General features: G+C 42.8%; 1 protein-coding gene across 3 annotated transcripts in view; it reads right to left on the bottom strand.

The window, feature by feature from the left end:
* Positions 1-14,230, bottom strand: part of VDAC1 (voltage dependent anion channel 1) — a 72,373-nt gene that overhangs the window by 1,561 nt on the left and 56,582 nt on the right. For 2 of the 3 annotated variants that reach the window (XM_079319412.1, XM_079319413.1), the window contains 7 exons: positions 7,354-7,423; positions 6,747-6,796; positions 6,377-6,529; positions 6,234-6,286; positions 3,856-4,083; positions 780-930; positions 215-272 (listed from right to left, as the gene is read on the bottom strand). In XM_079319412.1, coding sequence (XP_079175538.1) covers positions 215-272; positions 780-930; positions 3,856-4,083; positions 6,234-6,286; positions 6,377-6,529; positions 6,747-6,796; positions 7,354-7,420 — 760 coding nt within the window. In that variant the 5' untranslated portion in view covers positions 7,421-7,423. Of the gene's footprint in view, positions 1-214; positions 273-779; positions 931-3,855; positions 4,084-6,233; positions 6,287-6,376; positions 6,530-6,746; positions 6,797-7,353; positions 7,424-13,379; positions 13,530-14,230 lie in introns of those variants that run through there. The other variant, XM_079319411.1, reaches the window with a different exon arrangement.

Raw genomic sequence — 14,230 nt, forward strand, 5'->3', positions numbered from 1 at the left:
CTATCTGACTGGTCAGTGGACAATGGTCCAATAATCCTGCTTCCAACAAATATCCAAAATTAACAGAACCGTCCCTAGAAAAGTTCATCACTGGCTTGCCAAGCAAGAGCAATGTTAGAAAACCCATCATACTTTATCACCAAAAAACTTCTGATATTTCAAGATAAAAGTATCACTTTATTGATTCTGACTTTTTTTTTCTGCATAGGCTTACCTGGCTTTAAAGTCTGAGTGTATCCTAACCCAATCAGACTGGAGTTGTTCACTTTAGCCTTAAAGAGAAACAATAAAGCATTATTTAGTAATAAACAGTAAACTTAGTAAATGATTTTGTATCTTTCTTCAAAGTCCTTTGTACCCTAGAATTATGCAACAGGTTTTAAGCATGTAAGGATTTCAAGTGTTAAATCCCAAATAAATCTAGAGTTAATTTTTCTATAACTTAAATCTCAAATCTCAAAGAATCTACAGTAACTGTAGAAAAGAATGGTTTTATTAACATAACTTTAATTTTTTTCCAGACTGACACAAAAACAGTCTCAAAATAGTGCCCAGTAATACAACAGAACATTCCGTGTCTCTTTTGGAAAATCCAAAACTGCTGCAGTTTCTGCAGCTGTGCTCTCAGGCTGCAAAAACCAAAACAAACAGATCCATGTGCCAACTACACAGCACAGAACTGCATCAAGGCCACGCTCTGCTGATGGAAAGGCTGCTTTCCATTTCCATTACAAGCACTTATTTCCAAATGCATATCAATGTACATGCACAGGACTCACAGAAAAAGAGGCATCTGGGTCAATCTGATACTTGGCTGCTATTCCAAAGCGAGTGTTGCTATTTCCAGCTGTCCAAGCAAGATTCACAGCAGTTTCCAGTTTATCATTCACCTTCTGGTAAATGGAGCCACCAAATTCTGTTCCATCATTCCTGGAAGGAATGCATTAGTGTAGTTTTAAATAGCACCTCAAAATATGCATCTTTTATTTTTCCAATAAGAGCTTTATTTGCACAACATTCAGTTACACTTCATTAAATATCCCTGTAATAGCTAAGAGAGAGACATTAGGCCAGATTGGTTATGAAGTTATTTTTAGATAATTTCAATTCATTGTAGATTATTGTATTTCAACAACTTCTGAAACTGAAAAAAACCCATGGCAAACTACCAAAAATTAGACCAACAATGACAGCTTCCAATTTTCCCTTTCCTGTAGATGGAGTCTTTGTAGTAGAGAAATTTATTTTTCCTTGCATGTCTCTGAAATAATTATTTTCCCTGGCAAATGTCTCCTTGTGCCCTGAGAGGGTTGTACTTCAGTGACAGAGCCCAAGTCATCCCAAAACTGCCATGTCAGCATGCTTTTACCAGACACAGAGAAACTGTATCACAAGTGAAGATGCCAATTTAATGTGCAAGTCTAAAGGCTTTTGCAAATGAATTCCATTTGCAACAGTCCTTACGGTACATCTGTACTATGATCTATGGACTAGAAACAGAAATGGAACTAATTTTGCTTTGCAGAGAGCACTGGCCCATAGCTGAATGATGAGCAGCACAACTTTCAACTACTACTGCCCCCAATGTCACAGGAATAAAGTGTGGCAAATAAAAGGCAAAACGTTAAGAGCATGCAGATCATAAAAACAAGACCAAAAGACTCCTAAAGGCCTTGCACTCCTCATAAACCAGAGAGCATCATTCCATTTTTGTTTATTTTCTTAAAGAGAGGATACAAACATTGTGGAGAAAACAGGCTTTAAATCCCAGGAAGATCTGGGGTTTTTTTCTAAACTGTGAAACAATCTGGTTCCAATTGTTAGAGTACACCAGACCTTTAGTGATTACAAAAAGGGGTAGATTTAGGATCTGTTCCCTTTTACCCCTTCGGTCTGATATTCTTTAGCTCGTAACAGTTGCACAAAGAGCAGTAATAGGCATATGCCTATTTAAAAGTTCAAGCAATAGCAACAGCCTTTTAAATTGTTAGAACAATTCTTCCAGAAAAACACTACAATACTTACTTCAGATAAGACTGAAGCTCACATTAACTGCATGTGCTTGGCTCTCAAGAAAAGGAGGGATTAAAAAGGACTGAGGAGAGCTGGTTATACAGGCAGATTTTGTGCAAGGTTCCCACACAGCTCTGTCTTGACCTGCAACATTAGGGGGGGGCGGTCTGAGCTATGCTTAAAAATGAGGAAAGTCATATTTAAAACTAGAAATTATCCAGCCCTACCTCCCTTGCTTTTATTATTAAAGAATAATAAGAATAATAATAAAATCAACCTCTTTTTAATAATAATAGAACTTCTTTATGCAGATAAAAGCACTTTTTATGTAGATTTTAAAAAAAAACCACTAACCTACTATGAAAATTAATATATTATGGCACCCTTAAGGCAAGTAACTTGCTAGAGTCCCCAGCTCCTGTTTGCCAGGAACAAAAAAACATGCCCAAGCCCTACCTAGTTACATTATCTGCTTTGCCACAGCATCCCAATGAAACACTGACCTGTGCAGAGGTCAAAACCAAGCAACCTAGTGAGGGGAGTTTCATACACAACTCTTTCTGGGATTATATAAAATCTCTGACACATTTTCAAAGCTGAAATACATCAATCACCTATCTAATCTATTATTAACAATAATTATTGTGAATAATATGAAGATTTCTATTCATATCATACATCTGTGATTTTGTACAATAACAGCAACCTGAGAAACAGACCCTTGGGAATACAAGAAACAGATCTGAGCCCCTGCTGCTGTTATTTAATTTCTGCTGTTGCTTTAATTAAGAGTAATAAGAACCAGCATTTCATAGTGAAAGCCAATAACACAATGTTTTGAACAGCGACAGCACAACTGAGTTGAAAGTCATTGTGGTTGAAGGAGTTACTTCTAACTCCTGAGTGGAAGGGGACCCCACATATTGTTTTGATGGAAGTTTTCTGCCAACATTTTGTGCTTTGGCAATCCTTCAAACACACTGTCTGGGCTGTGGGGGTTCGATTGTTCTGTAAGGCAGCAGGAGCTTCCTAAACCAGATTGGTGCAAAACAGCATGAAACAGAACAGAAGGCTTTGAAGAAGTAGCTCTAGAAGGCAGAAGGGCTGTTCAGCCCCCAGATGGAAACAGCCTGGAATAGCTGTGCTACCTGCAAAATACCCAATTACCCAAGACCACAGAAAGGGGGGAACCAGGAGAACAGATTAGGGATTGCCTAATCTCAAAAAACTGTCTTCCCCAAAGACAGAAATTGCCTTTTTAGGAGAAACAGAAAGAAATTGAGGTTTTCATGGAATTTGATCCTGGTTTCCCACTGTTGATACATTTAGAAAGGACAAATACTTGTGCAAATAGATTATTAGAAGTTGCAATACCAAATAAACTTTTAAACCATATCCCTTCCAGAAATAAAACAAACCCAGTTCCTGTCTTGTCCAGTCACTTCCTTGTTCTTCCTCTGATTAACTCTGCTCTGCACATTAAACTACTGTTTTGTTTGATGTTGACAGGTGTAAAAGGAAAACATTGCTTTTATTTCAGCTTTCACAAAGAATATTTTTATAACTATTTTTTTATTAAATCACTAATGGCTTCTAATAGTCCTTATTTGCTAGACAGACACCAGACTCTTGGATGCTCAGTGAGTTTCAGTTCCTTACCTACACAATTCAAAGAAAAGGTAATGCAGCTGAAAAAATGCAGTTTGACATCTTTAATGAAGAATTAATTTCAAATTCACCATTCCCTTGTTCACCATTGCTGAACCTTTGACCCTTTCACTTGTTTAGTAAGCAGCAAAATCCTTCCAAATTCCTCTTTAGTGCCTGTCTGCCAGTACTTACACATTAGTATGAAGCTGGAATTCATCAGTCTTGTAGCCCACAGCGAAGTTGCTCTGGGTTACTCTAGACTTTGCTGTCTCAAAAGTCATTTGGTAGCCAGCCAGCCAGCCCTCGTAGCCAAGCACCAGAGCTCCACGTATTGAAGGACCCGCAATATCAAAATCCATGTCGCAGCCAATGTTGATGTGTTCCCTTTTGTACCCCGATTTAATTTTAGCACTCTTTTTCCTAAAGAGAAAAGAAAGAGATCGTATCTTTGCAAAGGTACACCTGTAGGTAGTAATTTCAGCATCTCACTTACTTTAACTCAGTGTAATAGCTCCTGAAGACAATGTGTACATCCCTGGAGAGCCACATGTCACCTTCTTAGTGTTCACCTTTGCAAAATCCTAGATCAGTTACAGTGAATTCTTTGCAAATGAGCAATAAAATGTGGTGTGGTACCTCACAAAGCACTTTGGACTGTTTTCTGAAAAGCAGCTGCACATAGATGGGAAGTGACAAAACCATATCCTCATCTCCAACTGATAGGATGGTTTTGGAAATTTGGTATATACAGGGAAGGAATGGAAACTGTAGAAGTCCACAGTAGTAGGACTACTACTACTACTACTACTACCACCACAAGCAAGTAGGACTTGCTTGCCTGTCCCAGGCAAACAGTTTTTAGACAATCCTAGTGAATTGGGTAATTTTATTTACTGTGACAGACGTTAGGAAATCACCACTTTGCAATTTCCTGAGGGAAGTGTCTGCTGGCACACAGGCTGCTTCAGTGGCTTTGACATCCCCACCATCCTTATGGTACTTTGTGAACTTTATTGGTTACAGCCATTTACAGCCACCAGAAAGCTGCCAGGTTAAGGCAGAAATAAACTTTCCTGAGTCACTTGTTTATTTTTATACTATTGGTCAGAACAGTATTTTCTCATGTGTCCTTAGGTTGATTTACACCAAGGGTGCAGACCCTCACAAGGCCAGAGAGTTATGTCTAGTATATTCAGCTGCTCTCACAACTTTTTTCCATCTCTTTTTACAAGTGTCTTCTGTCTTTGACCAAATCTTTACTGAAATCTTTCTGGAAAAGTCAGGCTAATTCAAAATTTCACATCAACTTTTCATGTCAGTTAACAAAAACAACCTCCAAGAACAGTATTGGTGCTGTATCAGACCCACACAGAGACTGATTTTTTATTACTATTAGCTCAGACCCAGGAATTTCTTGTGTTTTGCAGAATCAGAAATAAAGAGCAGGAGTGCCAAAAGCACTCATTTGAAACTTCTGTAAAAGTCAGTGATACCTTTCCCACCAATGTCACAGGGACAGAGAGTAAGAACACTGAGTGCTCCAAAAAATTACTTCACCTGCTGAAAGATTCATCACAGTCAGTAACTAACAAGGAGGGGGAGATGAACTCTCATATTCAGACATGGTGCATCACTGTCAAACTAAGCCAGGTCACAGCAGGATTGAATCTCACTCCATTTACCCACATTTAACAGTCCTCTCGAGGCAATCATAACTACAGTGTCTGTGGAGTGCCCAAGAAACAGTTCTAGACCTGTAACATCATTCTTGAACAAGGTTTTTCCTTTTAATTTCTCTAAGAATCCTACCAGTTAAGAAATAATTATAAAAATCTACTTGGGATTATTCTAATTAACAATAATATCTCATTAAGCGAGAATAAGGAGTGAACTGAAGGCAGCTGACAATGCAGAACACCAAATCTGAAAGACAGGGTGAAAGCTCCCCTGGGACTATTTCCCTGACAGCCTGCAGTGCAGTCTGCTGCTCTGGGAAGCTAACATGCAGAGTATTTTGACTCACTGGCAGCACAAAGATAATCAGGGGAAAAAAAAATAAACCAACATCTAGACCTACAGCTGCTGCTTAATCCCTCTGGCCGACATAAAACATGGCATCCAATCACTGACAGGAACTCCCCTCCACCACCAAGGCACCCTGTGGCCTGCAAGAATTCAGAGATGATAAATTCAGCTCGGGACAAGTGCCCAGTTCTGTGTCAGCCTATCAGAGCTGTGGCCAACTGGCCCCAGGAGCTTGTTAAGCTTTGCATTACAGCTGACTTGTTTAGTGCTTTTATTAAGGCAGCAGCTCGTCCTCTGAAATGGCCAGAAATACACACTAAAGCAAAAGCACAACTTTTTCTTCACTCTCTAATTCTAACTACAATTTTCAAGCTATTGTGTTTGCTTGATGTAGTTAAGGATTAAAAAGGGATTATTAACACTAAGATTTAAGTGAGATGTACATGATTTCATCCTACACAGGCTGATTATTAGCTGTCTCCATATCTCAGTACAAACAAAAATTAAAATGTGTCTTTTGTCACTTTAGCTTACTCACTTCTTACCCAGTGTTAGGAGAGAAGGTGGAGTCAAAGGTCAGCTTCAGGCCACGTGCAAGCTGAACAGAAAAGAAATTCACTGGTTGGATTTCTAATTAGAGATCAGCATAAGTGAATTTGCAAATTGCTTTTTTGGAGCCAAAAATTACCTGATCTTCAAGAGTAATCTCAGTGCCTAGTGTGTTGTCAGTGTTCCACTTTTCTGTGAACATCAATCCATATTCCACCCATTTGTATTTTGTTTCCAAACTACCACTGACTTTGTTTGTTTCTGAGTTTGCGGAACCTGAGCTTGTAAATTCCTAAAAGAAAAAAATAATTTATACATGTAATATATGTATTTGTCAATACCTACATACATGCAATCCAGCAAATTCTTATACTTGTAGAATGTATCAATAATTATAATTTGTCAAATATTAGTTCATATAAGTACAAATATATTTATTTTAAAAAGAAATACACAGTAATCACAAAACCACCACAATGTTTTTGATTTCAATGTGCTTCCAAACTCACCAGTCCATTTTCAGATCTTGTTTTCAAATCAAGCTTTATTAACCCAAAACCTAGACAGTGAGTAAAAAAAATGAATCATATATATGCTGATTTGAAAAGCATTTCTCAATTATTTCTTAAAACTCTCTTCTAAATCACCTGTGAACTACTAAACAGTTAAACCAAGGGCACAGTTATCAAACCATGTGTTTCTAAGAAGCAGCTTGTACTCACTTCAGATAGCACTTGACTGATGAATCCTATTGACCTCAGCAATACAATTGGGACCAAATTATGTAATAATACTTTTATTCACAGTGAGCAGCATTCTGTTCAAAAGCAAACTACTGCCAGCAGTGATCCTGTTCATCAACACAAGGGCACAGCCAAAATACAGCACAGAATTTTCTCTCAAAACCAACAACAGTTCTATGGGGAACAGGAAGAATTTTATCAAAAGAAAAGTAAGTTAACCTCCCTTTCCAAACAGCAAGGGCAATGTGAATTTGTGATTCTGTGGATTCTAATAGAAATAATTGGAGTATTTCTCAGGGGAAAGTAATAAAATCCTAACAGTTTCAGGAATCAGGTAGACTGCAAAAGACCAAACTTATTTTGCTTTATTTACCATATCCCTTGGTGAAAATATCTCTGGCAGATTTGCCCAGGTCAGCATAAGCAGGTGGAACAGCCATTTTCTGGAAAGGAAAATTTAAGAAATAACAAAACTAAACTACAGTGTTTGGAAATTTACTTAATTCCTTTAAGCAACAAGAAACTTAAGCCCATTTCAGCCTCTTTCATTTTGTATCCCCCACCCACCACTTTAAATACAGCTTGAAGAAAGCAGCTATACAAACAGTGATTTCATTTTGTTTGGGAGCCAGCAGCAGCAATGGCCATGTACTTGCCACTGAGAATGTGAGACAGGCTGAAGAGCAAATATATATTAAAATTAAAGGAACTTCCTATGCCTTTCTGAAGAGTTAACTGTTGTTTTCTTATCAGTGTAACTACATGAATGAACTCAGGGTTTTATCAAACCATTTCTTGGAAATGTTTCTCCTAATGGATCTCTGCATTCTGATGTAAAGCATTAGGGCCACAACTCATTAAGTAAGGAAATGTAACCAGAACAAGCATCTACCATCAGGAACTCTTCCCCTAATTCAGAACAGCAAATGGATAACATTTATGCCATCAGGAGGGCAGCCACAATCCCTCTTCAGCAGCAAAATGCAGACTGGAGCTCCCTGCAAAGGCACAGCCCAGTGTGGGGACACTGCAGGGGCAGCTTCCTCCACTGGGTTGTTTTTCTTAAGGATGCCCCCTCTGCCATGGATGCCCTCACTTTCCCATCTTCAGCAGGCCCTGACACTTAGTTCAGAGCCTCATGCAAAAGAGATAAATACATGCCATTTTCTCAGCCACTGGGAAAACTTTCTCACCATATGCAGAGGAGAAAATAGGATCCTGAGAGGAACAAACCACATGAATCTCCCTTCTTGTCCAAGTACAATAATTTCTACTCCCTATTCAAATAAAGTCACTTCTTTAGGGGAGACAAAGTCAAGCCATCTGAAAAAGTGTACATCTTCTGTCTTTGTAGACAAGATTTCCAAATTCTACACAGCAAAGGAGATAAATCATACTTATAAAGCTAATCCTCTCAATACTAAATGCTGCACAGAAATTCCATATTCACAAACTTTTTTGACTATTCAAAAAGTACTAAGCAGTTTACTACATGTACATGCAAATGCTTAAAAATCTGCCTGACATACTTACTCCAGAGTATTCAATGTCAGGAGAAAACTATTCTTTAAATCCCACACAGATCTGCTCTGGACACAACAGTGCTTTAATACCTCTCTGGCTGCAGACTGGGATGTAGTTCTCAGGCAGGCTCACCTCCCCATGAAGATCAGATAGGGACTTTCAGCAGTCACTCAGTGCCCCAAGCACTCTAGACAACAAGCTGGTGCCTGTTAAAGCAGGATATTGCTATTGCATAAAGGAAGAATCCCTATCCTAGAGGAACAAAACAGATCTGGTGGCTAAACAAAAGCAAACAGTCTTTTCAGAACATAAAGCAGGATACAAGGACATATACTATGATGTAGCTTCAGTTTCAGACTACTTGGGTGCATCTCATTTCTTTCCAGTCATAATCCAGTATTGAAATGCATCCCGAAATGCACAATGAGCTAGAGTTATTATTATTTTAAATTCATATTCCCAAACAGTTTTAGCTGCTTATATTGGACCTAAATTTCTCTGCTTTGGGTTTGTTTTGTGAAAACATAAAAGCAGGGAATTAATGTTTATACACAAAATCAGCCTTAAAAAGGGGGGAGAATAAGGGAAAAAAACAAAAGCAGAATAAACCCCTATATTTGCATAATTCCTCTCCTCCTCACTGAAGTCACTAGAAGCAGATACAATGCCCTGCTTGGAAATGACCACCCAAAGTCAGGTGACACTCAGGAGAGGGATGGCAGGAGTCATAAGAGCTGCCTGAGTACAGGAAATGCTTCTACCTTGCAAGAGCAGCCCAGCCCCATGAGAAACCTCTGATGGATATTGCCATTTAGCATAATCAAAAATTTAAAATATTACAAATCTCCACACTTGAAAAATCAAGTAAGTATTGCTTTGAAAGATAATGCACCAGTCTGCCAGCTGCATCTTGGAATCTGTTAGATCTATTTTATCAACCGTACCTTTGAGTCACTTCATAAAATCAACATATTTTCTTCATAAATGAATGCAGTATGCTTTTGGGGTGGATTTTCTCAGTCATGTTTTTCCCTTCTCCAAACCCCATGAAGCCAGGTTTTGCTCCCTGATGCCTGTGTATCACGTGTGGCTATGGCCAGGCTCATCAGGTGCCTGAGCTGTGCCAGGCTGCTCCACTGCTGCAGTCGGGGCCCAGAACAGTGGGAGACATGAGAGCTCCACTTAGACAATTACTGTAATTAGGGGACAGCACTGAAAGCCAAATCCCTGCTGGTTTTAAGGCAAATCATGTAACACACACAGAGCAAGGTGTTTAAAATTGCTAAGTGTGGAAAATGCTAGGAGCTGTGTACTTGGTGGTTAACCTTGCTGTTGTCAGCAAGAACAAAACAAAAATAATTATTTCTGTTTGCACTGGCTAATAACAGATGGAAAACAAAACTGATTACATCCTGTGTGAGTACAGGTTGTAAGACAAGCATGCTTAGCAGGGATTCAAACTCTTAAAGGATCAAGGAATGGCCATGGCCAAGTGCCCTTGCTTTTCACCAGTGGGATCCCTGCACATTAACTCAGCTTATGTAGGGACGGAAATGAATTCATTGCTTTTATCCTTGTCCAAGTGAGCAAATAGCTCAGTGTGACTGCAGACCTCAACGCCTGCACACAGCAGGCCAAGCTGAGTATCTCTAATGTGTTCTAAGCAGGAAAATATGCAGGTTTTCTTAGTAAGAAACACCATAGCACAAGTGATGACTGAAGAAAACCTGAATTGGGGAGGAATTAAACTCCAAGTGCTGCTGTGAGCATACCTCCAGGAATGCCTGATTTATAAGTGCCACAGGGAGAAAATCAGGAGCTCCCTTTGGAGCTGCAGGTCCCAAGAGGAAGCCCCAGTGAAGATTTCATTACAGCAGGCCAAATTTGAATATTTTCCAGTGTCACATATGGCAAAGTTTTCACTCCATGATGCAGTTCTGGACAATTAAATCAAATTCAGTCCAAAAAGCAGCAAACCCACAGGGTGCCCTGGCAAATACAAGGATTGTCTGCAATCAAAGGAAGATTAAAGGCTAAGAAAGTAAAAATGTATCCTTAGGTAGGTAGCCACATTTTTTCCCAATAAATCTGAACTCATGTACCATTTCTTGATAGTAGTAGTAGTTCTGAATATAGTAGTTCTGAACATCCCACCTCCCTGTCTCCACAAGCATGAAAAGATGTTGGTGGACATATTGCATGGTGGACATACTACAGCTGCTGGGAATAGCTGGGAGGGACACACAGCATTGGGTTATGCGACCAGGTACAGTCTGTCTGCATGGGGAAAAACCCACATGAGGGCCTTTTGCCTCAAGATTACAAAGAATACTAATTTATTTGTCATTTATCTCCTTCATCAAAGGAAAAAATATTTCCTTGGAATGAAGCAGATTTTAGGTACGTTTCTGGACCCCCAGCCTGGGCAGTGCCATTTCCCAGCCAGTGTCTGTTGTGTCAATACACCACACAGGATGGGGCTTTGCTCTCACACAGAGCACAGCCCAGCTCCCTCCCCATCCCAGGGCTGGCTGGAGGCACCAGTGTCCCTCTCCAACATCCCAGGGTCTCAGGGGAACTCGGTGCTGGCTCCAGGCTTTGGGTTTAATGGTCCAGATCCCAAATCCCTTCAAGTCATGCCCACAGTCTGCTTCAGATCAAGTTCAGCAGCCTCACTGTGCAGAGACTTAAGAACACACCTGTAAATATATGCACAGTCACACAGAGGTCAAACATCAAGCTGGGCACACTCACAAGGCTTTTGAGAAGCCAGTAAAAGCACGTGGTTTGTAAATACTCAGTATTATTAAACACAATATTTAACAATACTTTTTGTCCCAACTTGCCAACATCATATAATCCATGCATCATTATGACTCAGAATTGAAGACTAGGAGTCCACAATTTCTTTTGTTGCAGGCATTATAAAGCCATGCAGTGTCCCTGTGACACTTGCAGGACCCCAGCCCTCTTGCTGGAGCTTTGCTCTGGAACTGCATGCATGATGGAGCAGATTTAAAGAAGGGTTTATGCAGCCCAATAAACAGAGGAGCATAAAGGAAATAAACCCCTTAAAAGCAAATGTAAATATTATTATTTAGGCTATACTTATTATGGAATTAAAGAAAGAGACAGCCTGCTCTTAATTCTATGGGTATCCATTAAGAACTGCAGTGCTGTATGGCAAGCCCTTATTAAACTATCAAACGTAAGTATCAATTAAATGAACTTGGGGGATATCGCAGCTTGTTGTAGCTACTGTAGTTACTAAATTGCAAGGGAAAAACACAGAACCACAGTCTCTACAAGTTAAATCAAACTGTTTCTGTTAAATACCTGCAGAGGAGGAGAAATGCAGTGCTGCTGTCCCACCCCATGCCACCAGCATGGCACAGCCCAGGCCAGCACATGTCCCAGCAGTGCACTCAGGAAGGGACATGTCCCTTGATCCCAGCCCCACTGCAGGAACACCCAGCACCAGATCAATGGGGATGAGTAATTAAAATGGCATTTTGTCTTCCAGCACGATGTGACAGCTCACACGGAAAAGGAGCATCTGCTACGCTGGCGGATGTGCTTTTCCCTACCTGCAGCAGATGCCAAGCACACAAGGGCCTGGGCTGTGCATCCTGCCTCCATCCCAACTGTGCCAGGGGTGGGGACATCCTCCTGCTGCTATAGTGGCCAACAGTGGTGTCCCCCACACCTTCACACCCCCATACACACACCCCAAAATGTGGGCAGGAAGAAAAGGCAGATCAGTGAAACCTTTGATGGAGAGTGCTGGGGGGAGGCACTATTCTGGAATGTCACTGCTATACTGCAAAAGCCCATTTCTGACAAAAATTAATAGGTGAAATGCCATGAAAAAGGTGATTATTCAACCACCCACTGCACCCAACGAAACAAACTGCAACACATCTCTATTCTCACTAACCCATCTAAGAAACAAGCTGGGATCTGTTTCTACTGGTATCACTATAAATACTCCCCAGAGACACAACCCTGCATTGGTCACTGATGATGAGTCAGCTCCACTCCATTTTCTGAAAATTCTGTTACCTTTTTTTTTTTTTTTTTTTTTTTTTTTGTAAATACCTAAAGACTGAATGACTCAAAGACTTTTTCCCCCTCCAGCAAGAGTTGTTCGCAGCAAGGACTGTGACAAGGCAGAATCGAGGCAGCTGCTGCTGTGGCCCCACAATGCTTGGTATGCGAGGGGAGAGCAGAGACATGGGGATTTTTAAAGTGACATTATCCCCCACAAGTAAAAAAGCTACATTCTGAGAATAAACAGAATAAAATGGAAGAAGAAAACAGTTTGTCTGCTTGGCTTGAGGCTCGGGAGTTTTGGTGCAGATCACAATGAATTTGGCAACCCGCGAGAAGGATCCCGGGGGTGCGGAGGAGCGGGGTGAAGCGGATGTCAGAGCCAAGAGGGTGCTAAGCCCGGCCAGGTACAGCCACCTTCGACCTTTGCTTCCCGGAAAGCAGCAGAGCGATGCCGCTCGCCGAAGCGCTCGTCGGGAGCCGCACGCCCGCCGTGGCCCAGTGACCTTTCCGCTCCCGTCACGGGGCCAGCGCCCGGTGCAGCGAGCTCGGCCTCCGCCGCGGCCGCCGGCATCCCGGGATGCGGCGCCGGGAGCCCGCGATGCCCCGGCCACCCGCGCCTCCCCAGCAGGCCCGTGTGTCGCAATGCCCGGCATTACGTAAGGACACGGTTTTATCTCCGTTGCGACGGGCCGCGGGTGGGCAAACCCGCCCCGGGCGCTGCGGGCTCCCACGCGTGACCCGCGAGCGAGTCCCGCCGCCCGCATCGCCCCGCGCCGCGGCTCGGAGGGGGCGGCCCGGGATCCCCCGCCGGGACAGCCCTACCTGCCCCCGCCGCGGCGGCAGCTGCGCGCTCCGCTCCGCCTCGGCCTCCTCCGGCGGCGGCTGCCCCTGCCCGGTGCCTCCTCGGGCTCTGCGACGGCGGCGGCTGCGTGACGGCGGGCGGGGACCGCGGGGCGGGGCGGGGCGGCAGGCGGGGCTGCGGGGCCGCTCCCCGGGCACGGCGCCGGGGGCTCCGCGGGCACCCCCGAGCCACAGCGGCGCCGGCACGGGGGAGCGCACCGGCACAAGGGAGCGCACGGCACACGGGAGCGCACCGGCACACGGGAACTGCACCGGCACGGGGGAACTGCACCGGCACACGGGAGCGCATCGGCACAAGGCACCGCACCGGCACAGGGCTGCGGCATCCGCCAGATGCACCAGTGCCAGCCCCGGTACGGCCCGGGACACCTGCAGCCACCTGGGTACCACAATCCCCAGCTCTGCGAGAAACGAGACGAAGTGGCTTTTAAAGGGTCCTTCCAACCCAAACTATACTGATTCGATGAAAGTCTCCATTTAGTCTGAATTAGCTAAATTAGAATTGCCTAGAATTCTGTTAGGATTTAATTCTAATTCCCTGTTTTGTTAAACCATATCCTGGTTGAGGCAAGAGTGGTGGGAAAGGAAGAAGGGAGAATTTGAAAGAGGATCTGTGAGCAGGTGAGGCTGTGTGATACCTGGTGAGTGTCCAAAGGAGCTGTCAGAGCGTCGGGGTCAGCAAGAGTCCCCCGCGGGGACTGACTGAGCGCCGTGGAGAGGCTCTCATGAATTAGGGAGATAAGGTCTTTCCTAACTCTCCCTCAGACACACGAATCAGCCCTCACAGCTCACAGGGAAACTGGACTGGGGCC

This window comes from Erithacus rubecula (genome assembly GCF_903797595.1).
Source record: "Erithacus rubecula genome assembly, chromosome: 16".
Lineage (NCBI taxonomy): Eukaryota > Metazoa > Chordata > Aves > Passeriformes > Muscicapidae > Erithacus > Erithacus rubecula.